The 12,361-nt window shown below is 42.8% G+C and overlaps 1 protein-coding gene across 1 annotated transcript in view; it reads right to left on the bottom strand.

The window, feature by feature from the left end:
* The window catches only part of auts2a (activator of transcription and developmental regulator AUTS2 a), a 975,777-nt gene that overhangs the window by 1,929 nt on the left and 961,487 nt on the right, over positions 1-12,361 (bottom strand). The window contains 5 exon segments of the mRNA XM_034179013.1: positions 6,680-6,920; positions 7,078-7,161; positions 7,237-7,317; positions 9,702-9,843; positions 10,181-10,252. Coding sequence (XP_034034904.1) covers positions 6,680-6,920; positions 7,078-7,161; positions 7,237-7,317; positions 9,702-9,843; positions 10,181-10,252 — 620 coding nt within the window.

Below are 12,361 nucleotides of genomic sequence, written 5' to 3'. Positions count from 1 at the left end.
GGTGAACCTGTCGCCTCTCACAGCTCCTTCCAACAGACTGCGATACTCACGACTCACCGCACAGCTCTTAAAATTTCTTTGACGCATTTGGACGACAGCAGCTTTTAAGAAATTCATCCAAAAATCACATTTAGTAGTTTTGTTTTTAAACTCCAATCGATAATAAACATGGTTTGTTGCTGCTTTTGTATATTTATCCAATTCATTTGCTCAAAATGTAAATGAGTCCACCCACCACTTTAATCATACCTTAGATCTTGTTCTGACTTATGGTATGGAAATTGAAGACTTAACAGTGTTCCCTGAAAACCCCCTTCTGTCTGATCATTTCTTAATAACATTTACATTTACTCTGATGGACTACCCAGCAGTGGGGAATAAGTTTCATTACACTAGAAGTCTTTCAGAAAGCGCTGTAACTAGGTTTAAGGATATGATTCCTTCTTTATGTTCTCTAATGCCATATACCAACACAGTGCAGAGTAGCTACCCAAACGCTGTGAGTGAGATAGATTATCTCATCAATAGTTTTATATCCTCTTTGAGGACAACTTTGGATGCTGTAGCTCCTATGAAAAAGAGAGCCTTAATTCAGAAGTGCCTGACTCTGTGGTATAACTCACAAACTCGCAGCTTAAAGCAGATAACCCGTAAGTTGGAGAGGAAATGGCGTCTCACTAATTTAGAAGATCTTCACTTAGCCTGGAAAAAGAGTCTGTTGCTCTATAAAAAAGCCCTCTGTAAAGCTAGAACATCTTACTACTCATCACTAATTGAAGAAAATAAGAACAACCCCAGGTTTCTTTTCAGCACTGTAGCCAGGCTGACAAAGAGTCAGAGCTCTATTGAGCCGAGTATTCCTTTAACTTTAACTAGTAATGACTTCATGACTTTCTTTGCTAATAAAATTTTAACTATTAGAGAAAAAATTACTCATAACCATCCCAAAGACATATCGTTCTCTTTGGCTGCTTTCAGTGATGGCGGTATTTGGTTAGACTCTTTCTCTCCAATTGTTCTGTCTGAGTTATTTTCATTAGTTACTTCCTCCAAACCATCAACATGTCTATTAGACGTACCAGGCTGCTCAAGGAAGCCCTACCATTAATTAATGCTTCGATCTTAAATATGATCAATCTATCTTTATTAGTTGGCTATGTACCACAGGCTTTTAAGGTGGCAGTAATTAAACCATTACTTAAAAAGCCATCACTTGACCCAGCTATCTTAGCTAATTATAGGCCAATCTCCAACCTTCCTTTTCTCTCAAAAATTCTTGAAAGGGTAGTTGTAAAACAGCTAACTGATCATCTGCAGAGGAATGGTCTATTTGAAGAGTTTCAGTCAGGGTTTAGAATTCATCATAGTACAGAAACAGCATTAGTGAAGGTTACAAATGATCTTCTTATGGCCTCAGACAGTGGACTCACCTCTGTACTTGTTCTGTTAGACCTCAGTGCTGCTTTTGATACTGTTGACCATAAAATTGTATTACAGAGATTAGAGCATGCCATAGGTATTAAAGGCACTGCGCTGCAGTTGTTTGAATTATATTTATCTAATAGATTACAATTTGTTCATGTAAATGGGGAATCTTCTAAACAGACTAAGGTTAATTATGGAGTTCCACAAGGTTCTGTGCTAGGACCAATTTTATTCGCTTTATACATGCTTCCCTTAGGCAGTATTATTAGACAGCATTGCTTAAATTTTCATTGTTACGCAGATGATACCCAGCTTTATCTATCCATGAAGCCAGAGGACACACACCATTTAGCTAACCTGCAGGATTGTCTTACAGACATAAAGACATGGATGACCTCTAATTTCCTGCTTTTAAACTCAGATAAAACTGAAGTTATTGTACTTGGCCCCACAGATCTTAGAAACATGGTGTCTAACCAGATCCTTACTCTGGATGGCATTACCCTGACCTCTAGTAATACTGTGAGAAATCTTGGAGTCATTTTTGATCAGGATATGTCATTCAAAGCGCATATTAAACAAATATGTAGGACTGCTTTTTTGCATTTGCGCAATATCTCTAAAATTAGAAAGGTCTTGTCTCAGAGTGATGCTGAAAAACTAATTCATGCATTTATTTCCTGTAGGCTGGACTATTGTAATTCATTATTATCAGGTTGTCCTAAAAGTTCCCTGAAAAGCCTTCAGTTAATTCAAAATGCTGCAGCTAGAGTACTGACGGGGACTAGAAGGAGAGAGCATATTTCACCCATATTGGCTTCTCTTCATTGGCTTCCTGTTAATTCTAGAATAGAATTTAAAATTCTTCTTCTTACTTATAAGGTTTTGAATAATCAGGTCCTATCTTATCTTAGGGACCTCATAGTACCATATCATCCCAATAGAGCGCTTCACTCTCAGACTGCAGGCTTACTTGTAGTTCCTAGGGTTTGTAAGAGTAGAATGGGAGGCAGAGCCTTCAGCTTTCAGGCTCCTCTCCTGTGGAACCAGCTCCCAATTCAGATCAGGGAGACAGACACCCTCTCTACTTTTAAGATTAGGCTTAAAACTTTCCTTTTTGCTAAAGCTTATAGTTAGGGCTGGATCAGGTGACCCTGAACCATCCCTTAGTTATGCTGCTATAGACTTAGACTGCTGGGGGGTTCCCATGATGCACTGAGTGTTTCTTTCTCTTTTTGCTCTGTATGCACCACTCTGCATTTAATCATTAGTGATCGATCTCTGCTCCCCTCCACAGCATGTCTTTTTCCTGGTTCTCTCCCTCAGCCCCAACCAGTCCCAGCAGAAGACTGCCCCTCCCTGAGCCTGGTTCTGCTGGAGGTTTCTTCCTGTTAAAAGGGAGTTTTCCTTCCCACTGTCGCCAAGTGCTTGCTCACAGGGGGTCGTTTTGACCATTGCGGTTTTTCCGTAATTATTGTATGGCTTTGCCTTACAATATAAAGCGCCTTGGGGCAACTGTTTGTTGTGATTTGGCGCTATATAAATAAAATTGATTTGATTTCATGGAAATTGCGGCCATTTTTAAAGAAAATATTTTATCAACAGATTGAAAAAATGTGACTAAACACAACACACTGCGCTTTTTATGTTCACATATGAATAATTATCACAATATACATTAATCAAATCAAATCAATCCTGCAGTTTAGCTAATTGGTGTGTGTCCTCTGGCTTCATGGGTAGATAAAGCTGGGTATCATTTGCGTAACAATGAAAATTTAAGCAATGCTGTCTAATAATACTGCCTAAGGGAAGCATGTATAAAGTTAATAAAATTGGTCCTAGCACAGAACCTTGTGGAACTCCATAATTAACCTTAGTCTGTGAAGAAGATTCCCCATTTACATGAACAAATTGTAATCTATTAGATAAATATGATTCAAACCACCGCAGCGCAGTGCCTTTAATATCTATGGCATGCTCTAATCTCTGATCGAAGCATTAATTAATGGTAGGGCTTCCTTGAGCAGCCTGATAGGAATGGGGTCTAACAGACATGTTGATGGTTTGGAGGAAGTAACTAATGAAAATACCTCAGACAGAACAATCGGAGAGAAAGAGTCTAACCAAATACCGACATCACTGAAAGCAGCCAAAGATAACGATATGTCTTTGGGATGGTTATGAGTAATTTTTTCTCTAATAGTTAAAATTTTATTAGCAAAGAAAGTCATGAAGTCATTATTAGTTAAAGTTAAAGGAATACTCGGCTCAATAGAGCTCTGACTCTTTGTCAGCCTGGCTACAGTGCTGAAAAGAAACCTGGGGTTGTTCTTATTTTCTTCAATTAGTGATGAGTAGTAAGATGTCCTAGCTTTACGGAGGGCTTTTTTATAGAGCAACAGACTCTTTTTTCAGGCTAAGTGAAGATCTTCTAAATTAGTGAGATGCCATTTCCTCTCCAACTTACGGGTTATCTGCTTTAAGCTACGAGTTTGTGAGTTATACCACGGAGTCAGGCACTTCTGATTTAAGGCTCTCTTTTTCAGAGGAGCTACAGCATCCAAAGTTGTCCTCAATGAGGATATAAAACTATTGACGAGATAATCTATCTCACTCACAGAGTTTAGGTAGCTACTCTGCCCTGTGCTGGTATATGGCATTGGAGAACATCAAGAAGGAATCATATCCTTAAACCTAGTTACAGCGCTTTCTGAAAGACTTCTACTGTAATAAAACTTATTCCCCACTGCTGGGTAGTCCATCAGAGTAAATGTAAATGTTATTAAGAAATGATCAGACAGAAGGGGGTTTTCAAGGAATACTGTTAAGTCTTCAATTTCCATACCATAAGTCAGAACAACATCTAAGGTATGATTAAAGTGGTGGGTGGACTCATTTACATTTTGAGCAAAGACAAGCGAGTCTAACAATAGATTAAATGCAGTGTTGAGGCTGTCATTCTCAGCATCTGTGTGGATGTTAAAATCGCCCACTATAATTATCTTATCTGAGCTAAGCACTAAGTCAGACAAAAGGTCTGAAAATTCACAGAGAAACTCACAGTAACGACCAGGTGGACGATAGATAATAACAAATAAAACTGGTTTTTGGGACTTCCAATTTGGATGGACAAGACTAAGAGTCAAGCTTTCAAATGAATTAACGCTCTGTCTGGGTTTTTGATTAATTAATAAGCTGGAGTGGAAGATTGCTGCTAATCCTCTGCCTCGGCCCGTGCTACGAGCGTTCTGACAGTTAGTGTGACTCGGGCTGTTGACTCATTTAAACTAACATATTCATCCTGCAGTAACCAGGTTTCTGTAAGGCAGAATAAATCAATATGTTGATCAATTATTATATCATTTACTAACAGGGACTTAGAAGAGAGAGATCTAATGTTTAATAGACCACATTTAACTGTTTTAGTCTGTGGTGCAGTTGAAGGTGCTATATTATTTTTTCTTTTTGAATTTTTATGCTTAAATAGATTTTTGCTGGTTATTGGTAGTCTGGGAGCAGGCACCGTCTCTACGGGGATGGGGTAATGACGGGATGGCAGGGGGAGGAAAGCTGCAGAGAGGTGTGTAAGACTACAACTCTGCTTCCTCGTCCCAACCCTGGATAGTCACGGTTTGGAGGATTTAAGAAAATTGGCCAGATTTCTAGAAATGAGAGCTGCTCCATCCAAAGTGGGATGGATGCCGTCTCTCCTAACAAGACCAGGTTTTCCCCAGAAGTTTTACCAATTATCTATGAAGCCCACCTCATTTTTTGGACACCACTCAGACAGCCAGCAATTCAAGGAGAACATGCGGCTAAACATGTCACTCCCGGTCCGATTGGGGAGGGGCCCAGAGAAAACTACAGAGTCCGACATTGTTTTTACAAAGTTACACACCAATTCAATGTTAATTTTAGTGACCTCCGATTGACGTAACCGGGTGTCATTACTGGCGACAGAATTACAATCTTACCAAATTTACGCTTAGCCTTAGCCAGCAGTTTCAAATGTCCTTCAATGTCGCCTGCTCTGGCCCCCGGAAGACAATTGACTATGGTTGCTGGTGTCGCTAACTTCACATTTCTCAAAACAGAGTCGCCAATAACCAGAGTTTGTTCCTCAGCGGGTGTGTCGCCGAGTGGGAAAAACGGTTAGAAATGTGAACGGGTTGGCGGTGTATACGGGGCTTCTGTTTAGGACTACGGTTCCTCCTCACAGTCACCCAGTCGGCCTGCTTTCCCGGCTGCTCGGGATTCGCTGGAGGGGAACTAACGGCGGCTAAGCTACCTTGGTCCGCACCGACTACAGGGGCCTGGCTAGCTGTAGGATTTTCCACGGTGCGGAGCCGAGTCTCCAATTCGCCCAGTGTGGCCTCCAAAGCTACGAATAAGCTACACTTGTTACAAGTACCATTACTGCTAAAGGAGGCCGAGAAATAATTAAACATTTCACACCCAGAGCAGAAAAGTGCAGGAGAGACAGGAGAAGCCGCCATGCTAAACTGGCTAAGAGGTAGAAGCTGCGCTAAGCTAGCGGATTCCTAAAAACACACAAAGTGTATAATGTGTAAATCATTTAGAGGTGATGCAGCAGAGGGAGTGCTTTAGTTAAGGCACGTAAAGATTACACTGTGAAACAAATCGTTATCTAGTTAACTAGATCAATCTAACTGCGCAGATTAAACAGCTAACAGATACAGAAAAACACTGCTGTGCTCCGGAACAGGAAGTGATACAATACCGCAGTGAGAGCCAACCACCAGTAGAGGCAGTCAAACACAGTAGAATCACCACGTTATATTATTATGTCATGTTATATTACCGTCCAACACAATTATTTCCATTCATGTTTTAATTGTGATCACTTAAATACCCACACTGGCATTTAATTAGTGACTGAACAGCAGAAAAACAAAAACACAAAGAATCTGATTCAATAAATTATATTAAAATTTGATTCAATTCAAGTTCATTTCAATTTATTTCATTTATATAGCGCCAAATCACAACAAAGTTGTCTCAGGGCGTTTCACACAAGTAAGGTCTAACCTTACCAACCCCCAGAGCAAGAACACAGGCGACAGTGGTCAGGAAAAACTCCCTCTGATTTGAGGAAGAAACCTCAAGCAGACCAGACTCAAAGGGGCGACCCTCTGCTTGGACCGTGATACAGACACAATTGACAATACAAATGTAGAGGTTAATATACCGATATAAATGGAAACTGAACGTCGTCATCACTGATGCCCACCTGTCCTTGTCGTCTTTACCGACTGATGAGTCTCGTTTGTCAGAGTCTCTGTCCCGCTCATGCGAGCTGACTGAGGCGCTCCTCTCGGAGTCTCCGGGCTTCAGCCAGGGTGGCGGCGTGGGAAAGGATGGCGGCGTGCGGTGCAGCCGGTTCCACGGTTCCTGGTGGCCGCTGTTACTGCTGCTGTTGAAGTGCTGCTGTGCATTGGGGCCGTCTTTATGGCCGAACACCGAGTTGGCCGCTGTTAGGGATTCAACACGTGGAAAAACATGGCAGGACGCAAGTTAAATGAGCATCTCAACAAGAACAAACTTTTTTAAAAATTCTATTTCTGCTGTCACACAGACTTATAAATCATTAAAAGATGCCATTAATGGAATCATGAAGCTGACACTCACTTAGTGCTGGATTTCCGAGCCCACCGAAGGCTGATGAACTGAGCGATCCAAGTCCTCCAAACGATGAAGGCCGACTGAACGGTTCTGGAAGGAGAGGGAGCTTGTCAAACACGCCCGCTGTCACAAACCCTCAAGTCAGGACCGAGGGGGTCGACTTACCTAAATGAGACGCCGGGGTAAGGAAGTTCCCAGGATGGTGGGGCGGATGGCCGAAGGGTCCCGCCGATGGGTGTGTTGGACCTGATGGAGAAGACGCAGAAGATGTTAATTACACTTGTAAGTCAGTCATAGTGCGTGAGGAGGTGGGGTTCATCCTGGACAGAACACCAGTCTGTCACAGGGCCACATACAGACAAACAAACACTTCACACCCGCACGCACACCTATGGACAATTTAAAGTTTCCAACCTGCAAGTCTTTGGATGTGGGAGGAAGCCAGAGCACCCGGAGGAAACCCACGCAAACACGGGGAGAGCATGCACACTCCACACAGAAAGACCCCAGGAGGGAATCAATCCCATGACCTTCTTGCTGTTAGGCAACAGTGCTAACCACTAATCCACCGTGCTGCCCATCATGGACATTTTATTTTGTTTAAATTCCGTTGTCCTGGGATCAGTTCAACATTACCGAATGTGAGACAAGAAAATGCAGTGTTCGATATTAACGATGGTCAGATTGTTGGGGAGAAGGAGAAGAGCTGTTAGGGTGCTCTTATTATGCTGCCTGAATCAGAAACTACACATTTGTGGTCAAATTGTTTATTTTCTCTACATCGTTAACACAGAATTCGGTGAACTGGTTGATGCTGTTGTTCTCACGGTCACATCTGGCAACATGGTGACTTTGTCTTTGGCTTATTTCAGAAACCTTTAGGGTGCTCCTACGGTGGACAACAAAGATAAATAAATAAATGAAGAAATTAATAACCTGCATACAGCAGTGTTTATCATGTCTCAGAAAATGGAATTTATCCCAAATATTTTGTATTAATGAACTTTACACATTGACAAACAGGAAGTAGTGGTGAAATGCAAAGGCACAAAACCATGTGAGTCATGAAAAGCATCTTTACTTGAAGCATCATTTAACGGCTCATTAGAGACATCTACTGGTCAAATAATGCATAGCATGGTTACGACAGCCGAGTGTGAAGCGTCCGGGATGAAGATCAGCACCTCCAAATCCGAGGCCATGGTTTTCGACTGGAAAAAGGTGCTTTGCCTTCTTCAGGTCGGTGGAGTGTCCTTGCCTCAAGTGGAGGAGTTTAAGTATCTTGGGGTCTTGTTCACGAGTGAGGGACGGATGGAGCGTGAGATCGATAGATGGATCGGTGCAGCATCTGCAGTGATGCGGTCGCTGCATCGGACCGTTGTGGTGAAGAGAGAGCTGAGTAGGGGGGCAAAGCTCTCGATTTACCGATCGATCTACGTTCCGATCCTCACCTATGGTCATGAGATTTGGCTCATGACCGAAAGAACGAGATCGCGAGTACAAGCGGCCGAGATGAGTTTCCTCCGCAGAGTGGCTGTGCGCTCCCTTAGAGATAGGGTGAGGAGCTCGGTCACTCGGGAGGAGCTCGGAGTCGAGCCGCTGCTCCTCCACGTCGAAAGGAGTCAGTTGAGGTGGCTCGGGCATCTTTTCCGGATGCCCCCTGGACGCCTCGCTGGAGAGGTGTTCCGGGCACGTCCCATTGGGAGGAGGCCCCGGGGAAGATTCAGGACACGCTGGAGGGACTACATCTCTCGGCTGGCTTGGGAACGCCTTGGGGTTCCCCCAGAGGAGCTGGGGGAGGTGTGTGTGGATTGGGAGGTCTGGGCGGCTTTGCTTGAGCTGCTGCCCCCACGACCCGACTCCGGATAAAGCGGAAGAAAATAGATGGATGATGGATGGTTACGACACTAAGCGGGTGGTTCTGATGGATATTTCTGCCTCTGTATACCACCGCAGATGTTGCTGTCATGTAGAATTTTAGTTTTAATTCAAGGGGTTTAACAAAAATATCCATTTTCATCAATTGCTACGTTTCTCTTTGGTTCATTTTAATGAATTATATCTGGATGTCACGCCACTGGTGCTTGTTTGTTTACCTGTTGTTGCTGGACAGGTCATTTTTTTCTCTCTGTTGGACAAGTACAAATGTTGTCCAGCTTGTCTGGTGGACAAATGGCCCAAAGTCCTAAATATCAAATATTTGAACTGACTTTACTTTTCCACCACTTTCCTCATTCTTTTATCTTCCTGGGATCATGGACAGGTTTACCGCCAAATACAGGAGGTCTAAAAAAAATAGTCTAGACCTGACATGCCTATGCAGTGTTGCCTGGATGTCTGGGACACGACCTCTGGGTTTGTAAACTGACTGATTCCCACAGCAAAAAGGGAGCCAGAGATGGTGTTCCCATTATAGCGGAGGTTGTCCAGAGGTCAACTGTTGTCTGACTTGTTAACATCTGACTGACTTTGTGTTTTAAGCTGAGGCTGATGTTTTAAATCAATAATCTGTTCTTCTGGCCTGGGAACACCTTGAGGTCCCCTAATCAGAGGTGGTCAATGTAGCTTGGGAAAGGGAAGTCAATGGTTGAAGATGAGTGAGTCAATCTGTTCTTCTACTCTTCACTGACCTGCTGCAGAGAAAAGCGTGGCAGGTCGTGCCAAGTCGCTGGGGTGGTGGATGGTGCCGAAGAGACTGGGACCAGGAGGCCGACTCAGGAACTCGGACTTCAGGCCGAAGTCTAACTTGTGAGGGTCGGCCTGCATCTGCTGCTAGAAGATACCAGACACAAATACAGCAAAAGACCTTTTCACATCAAGTTTTACTGCACCTGATTAGTGAACAAAAGAAGTTACGTGTCATAATTTCAAACTGAAACAATGACTTCAGCCGTATGTGTAGTTACACAGTGAGGTGTGAGACGAGATTTTGTAACTGGGTGTAGAAACTTTCAGGCTGCTTTAAAAAGTAGCTTTTGTAAGAAACTGAGAACTACTCAGAAATTTCAACCCGATCCTGCTGAATTCTGATGATGATGATTTCATAGCAGAACCTTGAAGTGTGTGAGCATCAGTTTGTTGATGACAGAGGAGTCTGAAGAGTCCTCACCTTCACTTTCTGTTGGTGGTGGTAGATCTGCCAGGCGATATGGACATGCATGGCGCACCACTTCCCTGGTTTCTGAAATTACAAGTCAATAAAAAAAAACTGCATCAAAAATGTACTCTTTCATGTGAAGGACTCGATTATTATTATTATTTTTTTTTTAACAATGACGTTGTAACTCCAAAAGTGTCATAATACGCAACTTGTTGGCTTCCTTCACCTCAATTCTAGCTGACAGCCAAGTCAATGGAAAAAGTGTAATGCAGGGTGGTAAATCTGCATGGACTAGGTCAGCTCAGCTCAGCTCAGCTCAGGTCTCGTCAGGTCAGGTCAGGTCAGCTCAGGTCAGGTCAGGTCAGGTCAGCTCAGCTCAGGTCAGGTCAGGTCAGGTCAGGTCAGCTCAGCTCAGGTCAGGGAGCATGTGCTTGATGCCGCATGTAGGCACATGCACACTGTGTCATAATTTTTTTTTCCTTTTTTCTTTTCGAAGATCTCCTGTATCTGGTATCACCACAGCAGATCATCTCATCCAATCCCATATGGATCATTTATTGTTATGATCAACATATTGATTTGGCAGATGTTTTTTACGTCGGGTGCTTTTCCTGACGCAACTCTAAATCTACAAGTAGATGTAACCTGCTGTGCACGGTTTAATTAAATCAGTTAAATACTATAGAAGTCAACACTATATGGATCTAAATTGAGGCAAATAAGTATTTGATCCACTGTGAATTTGGCAAGTTTTCCCACCTACAAAGAATGAAGAGGTCTGTCATTATTATCGTAGGTACATTTCAACTGTGAGAGACAATCTAAAGAAAAAAAAAAAATCAGAAAATCACCTTGTATGATTTTTAAATAATCTGCATTTTATTGCATGAAATAAGTATTTGATATGATAGAAAAAAAGACCTTAATGCTTGGTACAGAAACCTTTGTTTGCAGTTTCAGAGGTCAGACGCTTCCTTTAGTTTCACTGCAGCAGGGATTTTGGTCCACTCCTCCATACAGATCTTCTCTAGATCTTTCAGGTTTGGAGTTTCAGCTCCCTCCAAAGATTTTCTATTAAGTTCAGGTCTGGAGACTGGCCAGGCCACTCCAGGACCTTGAAATGCTTCTTACGGAGCTCCTCCTTAGTTGCCCTGACTGTGTGTTTGGGGTCACTGTCATGCTTGAAGACCCAGCCATGACCCATCTTCAATGCTCTTATTGAGGGAAGGAGGTTGTTTGCCAAAATCTCTCAATACATGACCCCATCCATCCTCCCTTCAATACAGTGCAGTCGTCCTGTCCCCTTTGCAGAAGAGCACCCCAGAGTATGATGTTTCCACCCCCATGCTTCACGGTTGGGATGGTTTTCTTGGGGTTGTTCTCATCCTCTAAACATCGTAAGTGGAGTTGATTCCAAAAAGCTCTATTCTGGTCTCATCTGACCACATGACCTTCTCCCATGCCTCCTCTGGATCATCCAGATGGTCTCTGGTGAACTTCAAACGGGCCTGGACATGTGCTGGTTTGAGCAGGGGGACCTTGCTGCCCTGCAGGATTTTAAACCATGACAGCATCATGTGTTACTAATGTAATCTTTGTGACTGTGGTCCCAGCTCTCTTCAGGTCATTGACCAGGTCCTCCTGTGTAGTTCTGAGCTTTCTCAGAATCATCCTTACCCCACAAAGTGAGATCTTGCATGGAATCCCAGACCGAGGGAGATTGACAGTCATCTTGTGTTTCTACCACTTTCTAATAAATAATCATAACAGTTGTTGTCTTCTATCAAGCTGCTTGCCTGTTGTCTTGTAGTCCATCCCAGCCTTGTGCAGGTCTACAGTTTTGTCCCTGGTGTCCTTAGACAGCTCTTTGGTCTTGGCTATGGTGGACAGGTTGGAGTGTGATTGATTGAGTGTGTGAACAGGTGTCTTTTATACAGGTAACAAGTTCAAACAGGTGCAATTAATACAGGTAAAGAGTGCAGAATAAGAGGGCTTCTTAAAGAAAAATTAACAGGTCTGTGAGAGACAGAATTCTTGCTGGTTGGTAGGTGATCAAACACTTGTTTCATGCATTAAAATGCAGATTAATTATTTACAAATCATACAATGTGATTTTCTGATATTTTATTTAGATTCTGTCTCTCACAGTTGAAGTGAACCTACGATAAAAATTACAGACCTTCACATTAT

The sequence above is a fragment of the Thalassophryne amazonica genome, chromosome 9 (assembly GCF_902500255.1).
Source record: "Thalassophryne amazonica chromosome 9, fThaAma1.1, whole genome shotgun sequence".
Lineage (NCBI taxonomy): Eukaryota > Metazoa > Chordata > Actinopteri > Batrachoidiformes > Batrachoididae > Thalassophryne > Thalassophryne amazonica.
This window is presented reverse-complemented; position numbering and strand designations above follow the sequence as displayed.